We start from the raw sequence: 20568 nt of genomic DNA on the forward strand, positions 1-20568 counted from the left end.
CTACATCGGAATGTTTTTAGTCCAATGAGGAAGGAGGAATTGCTGGATCAAAAACCACAGGATAGTTGTGAGAAATGAGTGGCCAAAGGAGCAACACGACTTGAGGATATACTTTCTAAATACCACAAGTAATCCAGGCCTGGAGTGTACTGCCAGAGAGTGTGGTGGAGGCAGATTCATTCCTGGCTTTCGAAAGGGAATTTTCACAGAAGATTCTTCAATGTCTTCAGAGAAAGATTTTGCAGGGCTTCAGAGCAAAAGTGGAGCAGTGAGACAAGGTGAGTTGCTCTTGCAGAAGACTAGAATGGACATGTCGTTCTTCATTGTAGCTTTTCTACAATTCTATGAATCTACGATGATGAAAATGTATATGAATGAGCTAGGATGCCTTCACTTTTCTCCTTGGCCTACAAGAAAGTTTAAACCTTTAATCCACACATGCCTTGAAGAGACAAATCAGATTTAATTACATTTATTCAACAAGGTGTAATTCATATCCAAACCATTCTACACTGCACTGTGGCACAGCATATTTTCCTGCTAATGTACAATAAAATAAATTACTCCAAGATTCTATGACTTCAATATAAGATATTTTTCTCCATTTTAGCAAAGGCCCTAATTCGAAATCAGTAAATCAAACTTCTCTTCTTTATTTGTCGTGAACTACTAAACACGTGTTCTCAAACTTGTGCTGATTCATTATTGTAAACAGTAATTATTTCCCTCAGATGACTGGAATCTTTCTCAAATAATATCAGGTTATATTGTTAAAGTGTATAGAAAAAGTAATTAATTGCAATGACCTGCTACAAGAACCCCTAAAAATGAATAATTTGAATGCCCATATTTTTGCCAATTTGTGATTTATTGTTCAGCTTTGATAATGCTATGATTGTTGGTAAACTTAAATGTCACCACTCACTAACCTCTGATTACTACATTAGTCATACATCGTCAGAGCTCCTGTCACTGTCCTCAACACCTATATATTCATTGTGCATGATAGTAATTTTTGTATGGAGTCTTATGCAATCCATATGTACTTAATTTTAAAGGTACTATTTAGTGCGAATCTCTTGCAATGAAAACACTATAGCTACAGACATAAGGGTTTTATATGCATTAATTGTTAAACCAAGATTACCTTATTTTTAATGATTTGACAGCACATTGCTGTTACCTCTAAACCACCCATCTAATGTTGTGCTGCACACACCTGTAATCCTCTGGAGAAAGTGAGTCACCATCTTATGTAAATTAAACATATAATCCGTTCAGTGCACTTTTACAGGGGTAAATCATGGCACCTCTAAGTATTTGAGAACAGTAATATTGGCCAGAATCTTATGACCTTGGTGATGATGAGCTTGGTGTGGGTAGTGGTGATATGAGTGGGAGCACTGCCATTGGTGCAGAGCATTGGTTTCCCATTGGCTCTGGCTGGTCATGTGCCTCTCATCCGGTTGGCTGGGACTAGTCATGTGACTGCTCCCCAATTGGTCGAGAGGTAAGTAGACCCCGCCTCCAAGGCGGGGTATAAGTACCCAGGTTTCCATGTAGAACAACAAGCTGATTAAAGCCACAGTTTGGATCTTCATCGTGTCTCGCGTCCAATTGATGGTACATCAGTGGGAAGGGCATTTAATTAGGCAGGATGGTGGCACACCTGAACCTCTTTGCCCTTCCTGCGTCCATCCAACATTCCCCCCAAACCAGAAACACCGACTAGCCCTGCTGACACCATCCCTGACTACCACCCAACCACCCCTCCCCACCACCTGATTGTCCCCCCGACCCGCCCACGTAACTATGATCTGACTTGACCACATCATATTCCTCAGACACCTGACAACCCACTGACCTCATGACTGCCTTACCCATACCACCAAACTACACCGTTAACCACACTACGAACCCAAGCACACCATGCCCCAGACCACAAATCTACTGCTCCCTGGCACACTAAACCCCCAAGCAACTGTCTACAACCCAAACCAGCCAACAACCTCCAGAACACGACTACCCTCCCGAGCACACTATACCCCAGACCACCCGGCTACTGCTCCCGAGCACAGTATACCCCAGACCACCCAGCTACTGCTCCCGACCACACTATACCCCAGACCACCCGGCTACTGCTCCCGAGCATATTATACCCCAGACCACCCAGCTACTGCTCCCGAGCACACTATACCCCAGACCACCCGGCTACTGCTCCCGAGCACAGTATACCCCAGACCACCCGGCTACTGCTCCCGAGCACACTATACCCCAGACCACCCGGCTACTGCTCCCGAGCACACAATATTCCAGACCACCCAGCTACTGCTCCCGAGCACACTATACCCCAGACCACCCAGCTACTGCTCCCGAGCACACTATACCCCAGACCACCCAGCTACTGCTCCCGAGCACACTATACCCCAGACAACCCGGCTACTGGTCCCGAGCCCACTATACCCCAGACCACCCAGCTACTGCTCCCGAGCCCACTATACCCCAGACCACCCAGCTACTGCTCCCGAGCACACAATACCCCAGACCACCCAGCTACTGGTCCCGAGCACACTATACCCCAGACCACCCAGCTACTGCTCCCGAGCACACTATACCCCAGACCACCCAGCTACTGCTCCCGACCACACTATACCCCAGACCACCCGGCTACTGCTCCCGACCACACTATACCCCAGACCACCCGGCTACTGCTCCCGAGCACACTTTACCCCAGACCACCCAGCTACTGCTCCCGACCACACTATACCCCAGACCACCCAGCTACTGCTCCCGAGCACACTATACCCCAGACCACCCAGCTACTGCTCCCGAGCACACTATACCCCAGACAACCCAGCTACTGCTCCCGAGCACACTATACCCCAGACAACCCGGCTACTGCTCCCGAGCACACTATACCCCAGACCAACCAGCTACTGCTCCTGAGCACACTATACCCCAGACCACCCGGCTACTGCTCCCGAGCACACTTTACCCCAGACCAACCAGCTACTGCTCCCGAGCACACTATACCCCAGACCACCCGGCTACTGCTCCCGAGCATATTATACCCCAGACCACCCAGCTACTGCTCCCGAGCACACTATACCCCAGACCACCCGGCTACTGCTCCCGAGCACAGTATACCCCAGACCACCCAGCTACTGCTCCCGACCACACTATACCCCAGACCACCCGGCTACTGCTCCCGAGCACACTATACCCCAGACCACCCGGCTACTGCTCCCGAGCACACAATATTCCAGACCACCCAGCTACTGCTCCCGAGCACACTATACCCCAGACCACCCAGCTACTGCTCCCGAGCACACTATACCCCAGACCACCCAGCTACTGCTCCCGAGCACACTATACCCCAGACAACCCGGCTACTGGTCCCGAGCACACTATACCCCAGACCACCCAGCTACTGCTCCCGAGCACACAATACCCCAGACCACCCAGCTACTGGTCCCGAGCACACTATACCCCAGACCACCCAGCTACTGCTCCCGAGCACACTATACCCCAGACCACCCAGCTACTGCTCCCGACCACACTATACCCCAGACCACCCGGCTACTGCTCCCGACCACACTATACCCCAGACCACCCGGCTACTGCTCCCGAGCACACTTTACCCCAGACCACCCAGCTACTGATCCCGACCACACTATACCCCAGACCACCCAGCTACTGCTCCCGAGCACACTATACCCCAGACCACCCAGCTACTGCTCCCGAGCACACTATACCCCAGACAACCCAGCTACTGCTCCCGAGCACACTATACCCCAGACAACCCGGCTACTGCTCCCGAGCACACTATACCCCAGACCAACCAGCTACTGCTCCTGAGCACACTATACCCCAGACCACCCAGCTACTGGTCCCGAGCACATTACACCCCAGACCAACCGGCTACTGCTCCCGAGCACACTATACCCCAGACCAACCAGCTACTGCTGCCGAGCACACTATGCCCCAGACCACCCAGCTACTGCTCCCGAGCACACAATACCCCAGACCACCCAGCTACTGCTCCCGAGCATACTATACCCCAGACCACCCAGCTACTGCTCCTAAGCACACTATACCCCAGACCACCCGGCTACTGGTCCCGAGCACACTATACCCCAGACAACCCAGCTACTGCTCCCGAGCACACTATACCCCAGACCACCCAGCTAGTGCTCCCGAGCACACTATACCCCAGACCATCAAGCTACTGCTCCCGAGCACACTATACCCCAGACCATCAAGCTACTGCTCCCGAGCACACTATACCCCAGACCACCCAGCTACTGCTCCCGAGCACACTATACCCCAGACCACCCAGCTACTGCTCCCTGGCACGCTACCCCCCAGACCACCATGCTACTGCTCCCAAGCACACTACACCCCAGACAACCCAGCTACTGCTCCCGAGCAACTATACCCCAGACCACCCAGCTGCTGCTCCCGACCACAGTATACCCCAGACCACCCAGCTACTGTTCCCGAGCACACTATACCCCAGACCACCCAGCTACTGCTCCCGAGCACACTATACCCCAGACCAACCAGCTACTGCTCCCGAGCACACTATACCCCCGACCACCCAGCTACTGCTCCCGAGCACACTATACCCCCGACCACCCAGCTACTGCTCCCGAGCACACTATACCCCAGACCACCCGGCTACTGCTCCCGAGCACACTATACCACAGACCAACCAGCTACTGCTCCCGAGCACACTATACCCCCGACCACCCAGCTACTGCTCCCGAGCACACTATACCCCAGACCACCCGACTACTGCTCCCGAGCACACTATACCCCAGAAAACCCAGCTACTGCTCCCGAGCACACTATACCCCCGACCACCCAGCTACTGCTCCCGAGCACACTATACCCCAGACCACCCAGCTACTGCTCCCGAGCACACAATATTCCAGACCACCCAGCTACTGCTCCCGAGCACACTATACCCCAGACCACCCAGCTACTGCTCCCGAGCATACTATACCCCAGACCACCCGACTACTGATCCCGAGCACACTATACCCCAGACCACCCAGATACTGCTCCCGAGCACACTATACCCCAGACAACCCGGCTACTGCTCCCGAGCACACTATACCCCAGACCATCAAGCTACTGCTCCCGAGCACACTATACCCCAGACCACCCAGCTACTGCTCCCGAGCACACAATATTCCAGACCACCCAGCTACTGCTCCCGAGCACACTACACCCCAGACCACCCGGCTACTGCTCCCGAGCACACTATACCCCAGACAACCCGGCTACTGATCCCGAGCACACTATACCCCAGACCACCCAGATACTGCTCCCGAGCACACTATACCCCAAACCACCCAGCTACTGCTCCCTGGCACACTACACCCCCAACCAACTGTCTACAACCCCAACCAGCCGACAACCTCCAGAACCCGACTACCCTCCCGAGCACACTATACCCCAGACCACCCGGCTACTGCTCCCGAGCACACTATACCCCAGACCACCCGGCTACTGCTCCCGAGCACACTTTACCCCAGACCAACCAGCTACTGCTCCCGACCACACTATACCCCAGACCACCCCACTACTGCTCCCGAGCACACTATACCCCAGACCACCCGGCTACTGCTCCCGAGCACACTATACCCCAGACCACCCAGCTGCTGTTCCCGACCACACTATACCCCAGACCACCCAGCTACTGCTCCCGAGCACACTATACCCCAGACCACCCAGCTACTGCTCCCGACCACACAAAACCCAGACCACCCAGCTACTGCTCCCGACCACACTATACCCCAGACCACCCAGCTACTGCTCCCGACCACACTATACCCCAGACCACCCGGCTACTGCTCCCGAGCACACTATACCCCAGACAACCCGGCTACTGCTCCAGAGCACACTATACCCCAGACCACAAATCTACTGCTCCCTGGCACACTAAACCCCCAAGCAACTGTCTACAACCCAAACCAGCCAACAACCTCCAGAACACGACTACCCTCCCGAGCACACTATACCCCAGACCACCCGGCTACTGCTCCCGAGCACAGTATACCCCAGACCACCCAGCTACTGCTCCCGACCACACTATACCCCAGACCACCCGGCTACTGCTCCCGAGCACACTATACCCCAGACCACCCAGCTACTGCTCCCGAGCACACTATACCCCAGACCACCCGGCTACTGCTCCCGAGCACACTATACCCCAGACCACCCGGCTACTGCTCCCGAGCACACAATATTCCAGACCACCCAGCTACTGCTCCCGAGCACACTATACCCCAGACCACCCAGCTACTGCTCCCGAGCACACTATACCCCAGACCACCCAGCTACTGCTCCCGAGCACACTATACCCCAGACAACCCGGCTACTGGTCCCGAGCACACTATACCCCAGACCACCCAGCTACTGCTCCCGAGCACACAATACCCCAGACCACCCAGCTACTGCTCCCGACCACACTATACCCCAGACCACCCGGCTACTGCTCCCGAGCACACTATACCCCAGACCACCCAGTTACTGCTCCCGAGCATACTATACCACAGACCACCCGACTACTGCTCCCGAGCACACTATACCCCAGACCACCCAGCTACTGCTCCCGAGCACACTATACCCCAGACCACCCAGCTACTGTTCCCGAGCACACTATACCCCAGACCACCCAGCTACTGCTCCCGAGCAACTATACCCCAGACCACCCAGCTGCTGCTCCCGACCACAGTATACCCCAGACCACCCAGCTACTGCTCCCGAGCACACTATACCCCAGACCACCCAGTTACTGCTCCCGAGCATACTATACCACAGACCACCCGACTACTGCTCCCGAGCACACTATACCCCAGACCACCCAGCTACTGCTCCCGAGCAACTATACCCCAGACCACCCAGCTACTGTTCCCGAGCCCACTATACCTCAGACCACCCAGCTACTGCTCCCGACCACACTATACCCCAGACCACCCAGCTACTGCTCCCAAGCACACTACACCCCAGACCACCCAGCTACTGCTCCAGAGCACACTACACTTCCAACCAACCGACTACAACCTCAACCAGCCGACTGCTTCCTTAACCTGACTACCCCTTCCGAGCAAGATACACTCCCGAAAATGCAATAACTTCTCTGACACGACTATCCCTCTAACCTAATTACCCCTCCCCAGTATGCTACACCCCCGTTTACCCGACTACTCCCCCAACCCGACTACCCTTCTGGGCATGCTATACCGCAGACCACCCGCCTACTTCCAACCACCCAACTATATCCCCGACCACCCGACTACTCACCTAACCTGATTGTCCCTCTTGAGCATGCTATAGCACCTGACTACTCCCCAACACAACTACCCCTCCCAGGCATACTACACTCCAACCAACCAACTACTCACCTAAACTGCCTACCCCTGCAGAGCACCCTACACCCCCGATTACTCACCTGACTACCATCCCAACCATGCTACACCCTGATCACCCAATTACACCCCTGACCCAACTACCCCTCCCAAATACACTACTCCCCCGACAATTTGACTAGACCCCGATCATCCTAAACACCCCTGACCCAATGCAACCACTCTTCTAAACCACACTACCTCACTGACCACTTGACTATTCCCCAACCAGACCTGACAATCCCCCCACCACCCGACTATCACCTGACTTTCACCACCCACTTACACCCTCAATCACCTGCCATCCAACCCACCTTCTCCTCACCTGTCTCTGTTCACCCATCTACCACCTCACCCACCTTTCATTCACCCACCGATCACTTCACCAATCTACCACCTCACCTACCACCTTGCCCACCTGTCACCTTACCCACCTACCAATCTTTCATCTCACCCACCTTTCACTTCATTCAACCATCACCCAGCCACACTCCACCGTACTGTAGCCACTGGGGTGGCCACTGCCCAACACAAAATGGAAGATTACAACGAATGCAGGGAAAATGGACATGTTGCAAAAGCAAGCAGCTTGCAAAAGCGCTTGTGTATTCTGACTGCTGCAGAAACCAGTTCTGGCTGCTGCAGAAACCAGACAGCACTGTGAAAGAAAACAAGTTAGCATACTAATGAGGCAATACCGGGCGATTCCCAGGTACAATGGAAACAAGTTAACTCAAATCGATACATTGAATAGAAGGCCAGACTTCTCGGCGCCAAAAGAAGTCCAAAACAATAAGTTCCAAGAACCCGCCAGTGATCGAGGAACTGCCCCGTTATTGGGGAATTCAAATCAATCGATTGGGAAGAGACCCAATCGATTGCAAGTGTATAGAGGGTCCGCCCAGGTGGGCGCGAGACCCTGAGAGAGGTATAAGACAGAAACCCCGACCCCAGCTCTCTCTCTCTGCCAGCCTCTCCTTGACCAGCCAGCCCTCCCAGCAAGACACCGTTGCAGCAGAAGAACCTTGAGGAGGAGAGGCCTGGACAGCAGCCGCCATCACCTAAGTGTCATACAACGCACGCTACGAGAGTAGACACTCCTGACCCCCTTTAGTCCATAACTACTGGAAGCCTGCGGACCCAGGACAAAGCTAGAGGCCGTTGTTCCCTGATCCGGCAGTCCCCTTATCCAGATAGGTATTGGCCTGTTAGTGGTAGGATTAGCCTAATCTTATAGTTTTATATGCATGATTAGTAGATTACTGTATTATAATGAACGTGTCTTGTTTGAACTTACTAACTGGTGTATGGATTTATTGGTTTGAACTTAAACTTGAACTTGAAACTTGTGGCGGTATCTTAACGATACCTGGCGACTCTAAAGCTAAGGAACGAAACAGAGCCAGATTGAGTGTAATGCACACTCGTCCAGAACGAGCAACAGTACCAACCCACCACCTGAAACACCTAGTTCACCTATATACCAGTCCACCCATCGCCTTAGCCATTTTCCTTCTGAATGACCTACCACCTAACCCAGCTACAACCTCACCCACCTATCCACATTTTCTTCTGCGAAGTCCACAGCGATTGCCTCCCTCCCCGTTCAACATTGCATCTTATGGCAGAGTCAAGGAGTTCCGTGATTTCTACATTTCCAAAATAGAGAGCAGCATCCTTGCAACCCACTGCCTTCCTTACCCAGGACATCTAATCCTTCCCATATAAAATTCCTATTTAAATGCAAACTTTGATGCTGTACTTCAATGTCCACTGAACATATTCAAAATATATGAACTGCACTTAAGACATTGCGATTGTTCAACAATGAGAATCCTTGTCCTCATAAAAGTCTTGTTATATTCTGCTGCTGCATATCAATGGACCCAAAGTTGGTATGGATCATAGCTCCAGTGGGTTCTCAAGTTCTCTAAGTCGCCAATCTTCCAACGTTCTTCTCCTTTGAACACTATGAACTCCCAGAAAAGTTACATTAGCTTGGATTAATTGTCAGATTCTAGTTGGATGCTCCTGGAATAAAATTCCTGTCAAACCATACCTGCTACAGAATTGTGCACAGGGTCATGATTGACATTATGTGTATAATGAATGATTTCTTGCGTTCTTGTGAAGATGTCACATAGAATTGGCAAAATCATCAATGGTGTGTTATACAGAAGTAATAATACACACCTCTACATTAACATGCAGTGAATGTGATAAACCTAATAACCAGGAAATATTTAACCTACATTTCCTAAATCCAAGTTTTCTCATAATTGTACAGTATACTGTTCTGTAATTTTCCCATGGAATTACTTTTTCTACATACTATGCACTATGCTAATTTTAAAAATCAAATGATATATCAGAAATGTCTATTCCATATACAAAAGGCAAACAGTTCCACAAATGATGAGCAGGTTGACTAATTTACAAATTCTGGTTTTACCGTTAGATTCTGGGATGTTAACCAATAATTTGGAGATTGTAGTCTGTGCTTTTTTCCACTTATACAAAAAAACTGCAAGTTGATGAGGTACATAATTAGTTATAGTTAAAATAAATTTCACACCTACTAAAATCTGTATTCACATCAAAAGGATTGAACACCTGAATTTTTGAAGGGGAATCATGCTTGGAAATCAAGCATGGATTTATGAAGGGAAAATCTTGCTTGGTAAATCTGCTGGAGGTCTACTAGGATGTAACTAGTAGAATTGATGAAGGGGAGCCAGTGGATGTGGTGTGTTTGGACTTTTAGAAGGCTTTTGACAAATTCCCGCAAAAAAGATTAGCGCGCATGGGATTGGGGGTAGTGTATTTTACTATTCTTGCCTGTTTTCCACCTGGTATATAGCTCACACCTACATACATGATCACCTGTATTTTATACATGTCAGATATTAAACATCACAGGGCTAAGACCTCACATTGTATATTGTTTAAGAAATATCAACATGGCTACTTCCTAAAATTAAAAAAAATGGACCAAGACTTTTAAAGGCGGATGCAATGTCCACCTGAACAAAAGGAACATCCAGGCAATTTCTGAGAAGCTGCCACGTCATCATCTCTGAAGACATGCCAAATACCTGTATGGCCGCAGAGATCAAATTTAACAGGAATTATACAAAGGCCACATACATTTCCTAAGCCAGGTCTCTCCAACGGAGACTACCGGTAGGACAAAGGACCATGCACATCCTTTGAAATGCTTAATGATTGAAACATCAACCATCTCAAGAATCCAGAGAAAGGAATATACATCCTTTGTCAAACCAAAGTGCAGAAGTGGGAATCCCATGCCCCACATTACTGCCACCCCCCTCCTCTACCAGGGAGACCCAGTTACACTGTCTTGCTGCACTGCCAATCAGTCTGCCATTTTCAATCTCGCAAGCAGCAGCTCAGAAAAAGAGCTCTGTCCAAGTTTGAACACCTGACCCTCTATCTATACTTTGTATTGGAACGTCTGTACCAGCACCTACAAAGCTAATTCAAAATGCCTAAGCAATCTTGGAAGTCACCTTTACTGGAAAAGTGAGTTATTCAGCACCATTGTTCAACCTGCCAATCCCTGTGAAAGAGTAAGCCACTGGACTTTGATTCTGGACTCACGTGAAAAAATAATTCTTTATACAGTGGTCTTTTGCCTGTAAATCTTTCTTTCTCTATCCCTCTTTTAGTAGAAAAGGGGAAATCAAAATCAAAAACACCTTCCAGTTTATGGATGGGTAGTAAGAGGAAAAATCAGAGCTGTTTAAATTAAACCCCCTCCTGCCAGAACATAGACAATGAGACTTATAGGATTTACTGATAAAAACAACCTATGTATGATGTATACGAATGGGTTTCTGTAGTGCTCTCCATTTTTGCTTCCTTTGTAAATTCTACAAACTTTAACGTTGTCTAAATGTATAAAATACTAAAAGGCAAATAATCTTCAAGCTGTTCACCAAATGAAAATATTACTGACAGCATAAATTTTGCTATTCCAATATCTATTGATATTCAAAAGAAAACTGATCCGAAATATTAATTCATGACATCCCTCCTTCTTTACTCAATCAGATCAAAATTCACACTTGCTCGCACATTATTTTCCGGCCTTTTAAAATTTAAAGTACAGAATGAGCATGGACTAATATCACACATTTGTTCTTTCATCCAAAATCCAGCACCACTTATGTGACCTGGACAATATGGAAACTTACCATTACTTAGCAAGAAGCAATTCTCTTTGTAACTGTCATGGTTGTTTGGGAGGTTTAATCCCTCTCCATCCATCGCCGATTCAGACATCTACAAAAGCAGCATCATTAAGCTTCATTGACTGTTCAATGTGGAGGAGGCTCCTCTTTATTAAACAGAACTAAAAGTTCATTAGCATAAATATTTCCTGAATCCCATAACTTTATTTCTATTCCAAAACCTCTTCAGGTGAAAATTGAGTTATGTGCAGACCTACACTCCAATGATAGGTTAGAAGCTCTATGCTAACTTTATAAGTTGAATGTGGAAATTATGTTTACAACAGTCAGCATTGAAATACTGGATATCTCTCTATTCACTGTCAAAACCGTCATTTACAGCTCCCCATCTGAAGATACATAAACTCAACCCCAAGAGATGCAGAACATTAATGGAAGCTGTCACCCACTGTCTGTCAACAACATCAAAAAAACAAATATTGCACTGTTTTCCCACTGGGATGTTTATCCCACCCATTACATAGTTCAGATATCAAAGAATCATTCCAGAAAGTCAGCAACTAACAGGGCATTACAACCCATTATTTATCCACTAGCAACTCCTCTTTGCAAAATTAACAAAACGCATCCACGGTAAAGGGCCCAATGTAGCAGAGGTAACATCGCCCCCGGCTGCCGCGCTCCTACCTGGCTGAGCCCCACGGCGGTCCCGTCAGCGATGGTCAGTGTGTGCAGAGCCCGACTCTCCAGCGGCTCTGCTCCGCCCACAGCTCCGCGCGTGTCGCTCCAGAGAATGCGGAGAGCGAACAGCACAAGAGGGAGGGAAGAACAGACAGGGGAGGGAGAGAAAGGAAGGGCGTGGGGAAGGGGCAACGAGAAGGAGGAAGAAGTTGAGGAAGGGAGGGGAAGGAGGAGGAAAAAGATGAGGAGGAGGAAAAAGGTGAGGAAGTGAGGGGGAGGAGGAGGATGAGGAATAAGTTGAGAAAGTGAGGGGAAGGAGGTTGAGGAGAAAGAAAACGAGGAAGTGAGGGAAAGGAGGAGGAAGAAGATGAGAAGGGGAAGGAATGAGTGGAGGGCATGAGTAAGGAGAGGGAGACAATGCAGTGTTGAAAGAGGAGTGTGAGGATGGAGAAGGGATTGTGAGAGGGAGGAGTAAGGATGGAGGATGGGGAGGGGCTGGGGGAAAGGAGAGTAGAGGAATGGAGAGAGATGGTAGGAAGGAGAAATAAGAAAAGGGTGAGAGAAGGAACAAAAAAGAAAATGCTGGAAAATCTCAGCAAGCCTGGCAGCATCTTTAGGGAGAGCAAAGAGCTAACGTTTCGAGTCCGATGACTCTTTGTCAAAGCTAACAGAGAAAGTGGGAAATATTTATACTGTGGAGTGAGAATGAAAGATGAGTCATAGCCACAGAAACCCAGGGAAACTGGGTGCCAATGACCACAGAAACCAAGGGGAAAGAGTGTTAATGGCTGTCCCCAGAGAGGACAAAAGATGTGAAAGGTCAAACAACAGAGAAACTAATATCAGAGGATGAACTGTAGATGTTGGGGGAGGGGAAGGGGGAAGCGAAGAGGAGAAAGGTGAAGGAAAGGTGGATAAGATGGGGGGGGGGGATTAAATGTGTATTAAGAAAGAAAGAAATGGTAAAAGATAGTTAAAATGAAATGAAAACAAATGGGTCGAGGTGGGGTAGAGCTGATTATCTGAAGTTGTGGAATTCGATGTTCAGGCCGAAAGGCTGTAGTGTGCCTAACCGGAAGATGAGATGTTGTTCCTCCAGTTTGCGTTGAGCTTCACTGGAACATTGCAGCAGGCCAAGAACAGACATGTGGGCATGGGAGCAGGTTCTTTTGTTAAAATGGCAAGCAACAGGAAGGTTAGGGTCCTGAATGTGCACAGACCGAAGATGCTCAGCAAAGCGATCACCCAGCCTGCGTTTGGTCTCTCCGATATAGAAGGAATGTACATTAATTCATGGTGCTCACACCACAAAAAGCAATGAAACAAAAAAGACAAAGGAGAATGCATAATTTGTCAATCAAATAAAATGACCCAGGACCAAGGAAGATAATAGGACTATGTTTGGATCCTGGACTGCAGCTAATTAACCTGTGAATGGAATTGGTTTGGCTAACAAGTCCAGTACAGGGATCAGGTAAAACACCAAAGCCAGTGATTAGTTCAGGTGTGGTTAACAGGACCGAGGGAAGCAAAGTGCATGAGTAGTGGCACTGGGTTATTATAGTTAACTTAAAATGGGATGTACTGGGGAAGTGTGGAGATCAGGACCAAGATTGAGAGTGGGACGCAAACTAAGACTGCAGAAGGCTTTAGAGTAGTTAACAGATCTGAAGTTAGAGTTAGGGTGGGAACTCAAAACTGGAAATAAGGCAAACAAAGACATCAGGCCTCACATTCTGGATCAGGATAGGAGAATCCGGAATCAAAATTAAGTAATACAGCCTGAGCTTGGGAAAGCTTAAGAGCCAGATCATCACCTAAAATCTGAGACTGGGGTAGCCTTCAAGAAACCTGTAAAATTGTTGTGTCCAGATATTTAAATCAAGAAACAATGGGTCAAATCGCCTGGCTCCGAATTGTCGGAGACTGAACATACAATTAAAAATGTGCATCAGTACCTGTGGAAGTCTTTGTGTGCTAACCTACGTGGGAAGTGCCCGGGAAGTTAAAATTTCCAATGAGCAATTGTCCTGTCCCCTGAGACACTTCAAAAATGTCTCTGACTCCGAGCTAGAAATAGAGATTCGGACAGTTCCACATAATAGTTATTCAGGGAATATTGGACATATTAAAACCTAGTCTAACACTCCTAGTCAAGTACCCTTGACCAGGCCACCTCCTCAACCACCCAATTAACCTCGACCCAACTAACCACTCACCCACCGACCACCCTACACACTTACCCACTCACTCACAGACCCATGCTAATCACCTACAGACTTACCCACCTACCCATTCGCTCACTCACCCACTCATCCACTCACCTATTCATTCAATAACATTCAAAGACTGGACCTTTACATTTATCATACAACAGTTAGTACCATAAAAAGTGGGTTTGTCTTGTTTCCCCCCGACTCTACACCGCTCTGACAAAGTTCCTTGAGGGACACTGCACTGCTCATTTCTTTGACAGACAGGAACAGATGATCCCAGAAGAAATGCACAGCAGCATCAGGTTGGAAGAACCTTGGAGTGCAGCAGTAATCCACTTAACATTACCGCTGCTCGAAAGATTCAGGCTAATGGTTCTGGACACTCCTGGTGAGCTCATCTGCTGATACTTTTGCTCATTTGTGATCTATGTTTTACTCCATGTCCTGTCTCACTCTCTAATCCCTCCCTGGGCAGTTGTCTCTCATTGCTGCTTGAAGCTCCATCCCTCATCGTCCTCCTTTACTCTCGAGGGCTGATCTAGAGAAGGAAAATGAAGATTAATAAGTCACTTCCATTTAAAAGCATAGCATGAGTGTTTCCTGACCTAGTTTTGCCGAAAGCTAATAATGGTAGAATGAGAATAAAATGCCATTACAAACCCACAATCAGCATCTATCCTCCTGCTTCCTCTTCTTCAATTCAAAAGATGTGTTCCCTCTCCATCAAAAACATTTCCTTGCCATGAGTTGCAGTCAAACAGTTGGTAATGTTAACAGATCTTTAATTCAAGCTGTTTCATATTACATGAAGCCTTCAGTAGAGTGAATGGAGGAATACATGTGAGTGATGTAAGATTCCCAGGTAACGATTAGACATGTAAGGAACACCAGTCAGCCTCAAAGGCATTTATGATAAGCTAGTTACTTTACCACATTATGTAAGTCGCTCATATCAATACATTCATTTTTGGAAGGTGTAGGAAGTTCATGTACTTTGGACATGCAGGTAAGATTATAAAATTATTTTTAATGCTGTCTTAATCTCACAACACTACATTTTTGTCACTCTGCAGCTTTGTCCTTTGGGGCCTCCATCACTCAGGTACTGTCAGTGTTTTTCCTTCTTCTGTTCTCTACCCAAAGGCAGGCCCGACCCACAGAATTGTGATCTCCACCACAGGTAGGCAGGTCCCAAATCCATGCCAGCCAGGGATCAAACCCCATGCTGGCCACACCAGGCAACTAAGCCAACCGACCCCTCAATGCGTCTGAGTTGCTGTGGCAACATACACTTCTACATGCAAGTTTTCACCTGCAACTGTGGCTGATCTCTTATGCTCTTGCTGCTCTGAAAACCAACCTGCTTGACCACATTATGAATGCACCTTCCTTGGCCACCAAGTCCTGGGGTGGGACTTGAATCTGGACCTTCTGGCTCAGAGGCAGGGACACTAGCTACTATACTACAAGACCTCCAGCCAAGTAGTGTGATAGAAGGGAAGTCAAAATTACTTTATGTCAACCATGATGTGAATGTTTGTTTGAGCATAGAATAAGATGAGTTAATATTCATGCTGGTTGATGTAAGGCATAGGGCAGTGGTGGGATTAAAATTGTTTTATTTAACTTTATTCGGTAAGTGAACATGAGTGTTTGTTAATTGGGCAGAATAGTGAATTCAGTAAGTTTCAAGTAAAAACAGCCTTAAGACTTGATTACAACTGGGATTCAACACTCATGTCTTCTGGTTGAGTCTCTCTCCTCTAATAATGGTTTTGCCTGGACCTCCATAGCTCCTTTTAGTAAGACAGCCTTAGGAATAGGTGACATGTCACAGAGTTCTTTTAAACCTAAGCGTCTCTATCCCTCTACAAGTCCCTTTGTTTTAATATATTCAAGCGTGATTCTGGTGAAAACTATCACTGATTTCATGAGGCTGACAAGGATAAGCAGTTGGTGTTCCAGGACTGCAGCGCTGGTGTGAGATAGCTCCTCTTCCTCCATTCCATCACAACTCTGCGGAAGAGAGACATAATTTGATCTATGGTCATTTTACAGCGAGTTTCAATGAGGCTTCTTTGGCAGGCCAGCCATACACTCTGGAATCTGATTTTCCTCTTTCACTCCACAAGAGGTTTTTTTCAAATCTTTTTGCATTTTTAACAAAGGGAAGAATCTGTTAAAGATCTACTCACATCTCAGTTGCATCATCTACAATCTATTATTGTGGTACCAAAAAAAAGTGAGTTGCTTATTAAAAAGTGAAAGAATTAGATCAGTAATGCCAATGGTGACAATAGGAATCTGAGTGTGGAAATGCCTGTTTGTAATGCAAATGCATGAATGCCTAACACATTCATTGAGGATTCCTCTATGATATTTTAACAGAGGTCTCAATCAGATTATTTTACAGTGTCAATACCTCTGACCAAATAGCAGAGGAATGTGGTATGTATGTGGTAATCATTGGTGTGCACTTATTAAAAAGGCAAATTATGTTCCTAGTGTTTTTAAACATGTCGTCAGATACAATTTCTACAATATGAAAGCAAAATGCTGCTGATGATGGACATTTGAAAATAAAACAGAAAATGAAGCTTCAGCAGCATATGTGGCGTGAGAAACAGAGTAACCCTTACAGCAAGATAACAGAAGTTCTCTTTGAAAGGAGAGGAGATAGATGCAGGGTAAGCATAGATCCATATTTCCAATTTTGTAAAGTGTATTTTGGAACACATCCGACTCTTATAGTTTCCCCACATTGCTCTGCTAGAAGAAGCAATTAGCTCAGTTTTAGTTGCTTCACAGCATTTAATGGCTTTGGCTGTTTGGTAGAACTATCAGTCCCATCCCTGCTCTTTATCTATTTCATCTGAGGAAGGAGCAGCGCTCCGAAAGCTAGTGATTCGAAACAAACCTGTTGGACGTTAACCTGGTGCTGTAAGACTTCTTACTGTGCCCACTCAGTCCAACGCCTGCATCTCCACATCATTTATCTATTAAGTGGTATTGATAATGGACATAGTGGTATTGTCAATGGACTAGTAAACCAGAAAGCCAGGGTAATGCTCTGGGGACCCGGATTCTAATCCCACCACTCCAGGTGATGACATTTGAATTCAATAAGAGTCCGGAATTAAAAGTTTAATAATGACATGAAACAGTTGTTGATTGTCATAAAAACCCATCTGGTTCACTAATGTCCTTTAGGGAAGGAAATCTGCTGTCCTTACCTGGTCCGGCCTACATGTGCCTCAGACCCACAGCAATGTGATTGACTCTTAAATTCCCTCTCAAGGGCAATTAGGAATGGCCAGCGACACCGACATCTCATGAATTAATTTTTTAAAAAACCTTTGTTCTTTTTTGAATGTTGCTATTGAATCTGCTTCCACTAGCCTTCCAGGGAGTGCATTCCAGAGCACAACATATCTCTGCATAAAAATTGTTTTGTTGACCTGACTCTTTTGCCAATCACCTCAAATCTGGGTCCTTTGATTGCAGACTGTTCAGCCACTGGAAATAGTTTATCTTTCATCACTCTAACAAAACCATTAATGATGTTCCATAGAATCCCTACATTGCAGAAGGAGGTCATGCGACCCATTTAGTCTGCACTAAAATGCCAAAAGAGCACCCTACCCGGGCTCACTCCCCTGCCCTATCCACATAATCCTGTGCATTGATTTTGGCCAATTCACCTAACCTGCACGCCTTTGGGCACTAAGGAGTAGTTTAGCAAGGCCAATCCACCTAACCCACATGTCTTTAGACTGTGGGAAGAAAGCGGGGCACTGGGAAGAAACCCACACAGCCACAGGGAGAACGTGCAAACTCCACCCACGGTCAGAATTGAATCCGGATTCCTGGCGCTGTGAGGCAGCAGTGTTAACCACTGTGCCACCATGTTGCACCTCTCTCAAATCATTTAACCTTCCCCGCGTTAAGGGGATCAACCCAATTTTCTCCAGTCACTCCAAGTAGCTGATCTATGGCACCATGTTAGTAAAAACTCTTCTGCATCCTCTCCAAGGCTTAAGATTGAAGAGATCGAATTATTGAGCATCTAACCTAGATTCCAAGTTTCACCTAGTTTAACTCGAGGGCAGAATTTGTAATTTATCCCTTATCTGACTGGAAAAGAGAAAATGAAGTAAACCATGAGGAACTGAAAAAAGCTTTACACCGCTTCCTAGAGAATTAAGTGTCCACTTGAGGGACAGAGTAAAGCATAACCATTTAAGAGTTAAAATGTTACTTTAAGAATTACTTTTCTGTAGATAAGTTGCCTACTCAATAGTGTTTAGACAATGTTGCTTTTATTTCTCGTGTAAAATTCTTAAAACTTGGAATCTTTGTGGGTGATTACTCTGTCAGCCATTGGAAATTAAAATATATTTCTAAAGCTTAACAGTCTGCATGGGGGTGATAACAAATTGGGGCTTCTGGTAGGAATTCAAATCCACAGGGTTTAAATGAACAAGATTTCCCTATGACATTTACTATATCCATTGAAAAGCTAACGTGGCTATGTCTATTGCAGAAGCGTTCATCGAAGAGCGGACCAGTGCCTTGCAGCAGCTGACAAAATTTAATTTGAAGGCATTAGACAAAAAGTTCGAAATAGATATAAAAGTAGGCGCTAAGAAGGCAGAAATTGTTGAAGTGTTGGCTCAATGTCTGAACCTTGGCTTGGATTCTCTGTTGCTAGACCGTCCTGCTATTGCTGCTAGTGAGGCCGGAGAATTTGGCGTGCCATTGACTGGAAGTGGGATACTCTGCTCCTGCCACTGTCAATGGGATGTCCCATTGAAGCCATCCCACGCTGCTGCAAAACTAACGGTGAGCCCCACCAGAGACTCCATCACGGGACCAGAGAATGTCGCTGACAGATGAAGAGGAAAAGAGGAATCCCGATAAAACTGTTCATTATCCAGGATGCAGTTTCAATTGAAGCAACTTAAAATGGAAAATTAAATTTAAAAGAATTGAGTTTGAGAAAGAAAGAGAAATGGAAAAGTTTGAAAATGAAAGAGGAACAAGAAAGGGAAATGCAATTATTTTATTAGGAATTCAAAAAGAGAGTGAAGCCAGAAAATTTGAACTGGACAGAGAAAGGTATTGATCACCTGAACAGGGAACAGGGAGCAGAAGGGAGACTTGACAATCAGTCAGCTTTAACTTCTGGTTTTCATTTGACAAGGAATATTTGCTTAGTGCCTAAATTCAGAAAGGAAAGGTTTGAAATATATTTGGTATCATTTGAGAAAATTGGTACAAGTTACAATGGCCTAAAAAGATTTTAGACAATTTTATTACAACGTGTTGTGGTAGGGAAAGCGATGGAGGTTTATTTAATCTTTCAGCTGAACAGCCTGCAGATTATGATACAGTTAGACCAGTTTGGGCCAAAGAGCCTGTCTCCGTGCCTTTGATTCTATGAAGATTGATGTGCCTAATGTGTGTGAGCTAGTTCCAGAAGCTCATGACAAAAGTTTAGAAATATGAGAGAGCCAGAATCAGATTTTTGTGGAATTTGTTAGAGACAAAGAAATGGGCATTCTCCAATGGCCGCCACCAGTAATGGAGTTCCCGATGTGGCACAGCATCCAATGTCAAGGAAAAACAGGATACTCCGGTTCCCCGCTGGTGGCGGCATTGAGGCTCACACCCCACCATTTGCATCCTGTTAAAGGGCTGGACACCAGATTCTCCATGCCTCTGTGATTCTTCAGTCTCTACCAGAGCCCCCAGCCAGAGACCCCCCACCATAGACCTCCATCAGAGGCCCCTATATCAGTGACCCCTCCAATATCAGAAACCCTAAATCAAAGATCCTCACCAGAGACCTTTCATAAGAGAGAATCCTCTATATCAGAAAACCCCCATGGCAGAGAATCACCATAACAGAGACCAGACCCCTCCTCTCAACGGTCATCCTTGCCTGGAAGCTAAAGGTCCAGGCAGAAACAGTGCAAATAATCACTTCTTTTTCACACCTGTCCCTTACAGCTGCTGCCTCAGGCTATGGTTGACAGG

The 20568-nt window shown here is 47.0% G+C and overlaps 1 protein-coding gene across 1 annotated transcript in view; it reads right to left on the reverse strand.

Annotated features, from left to right (window-relative positions):
* Nucleotides 1–12477, reverse strand: part of LOC119973103 (myoD family inhibitor domain-containing protein 2-like) — a 129898-nt gene extending 117421 nt beyond the window's left edge. Inside the window, exons 1-2 of the mRNA XM_038810646.1 lie at nucleotides 12320–12477; nucleotides 11636–11723 (exon numbers count right to left, since the gene is read on the reverse strand). Of these exons, the coding sequence (XP_038666574.1) occupies nucleotides 11636–11723 (88 nt within the window). The 5' untranslated portion in view covers nucleotides 12320–12477. The remainder of the gene's footprint in view (nucleotides 1–11635; nucleotides 11724–12319) is intronic.
* Nucleotides 12478–20568: the final 8091 nt, after the last annotated feature.

This window comes from Scyliorhinus canicula, chromosome 11 (assembly GCF_902713615.1).
Source record: "Scyliorhinus canicula chromosome 11, sScyCan1.1, whole genome shotgun sequence".
In the NCBI taxonomy this organism is placed as follows: domain Eukaryota; kingdom Metazoa; phylum Chordata; class Chondrichthyes; order Carcharhiniformes; family Scyliorhinidae; genus Scyliorhinus; species Scyliorhinus canicula.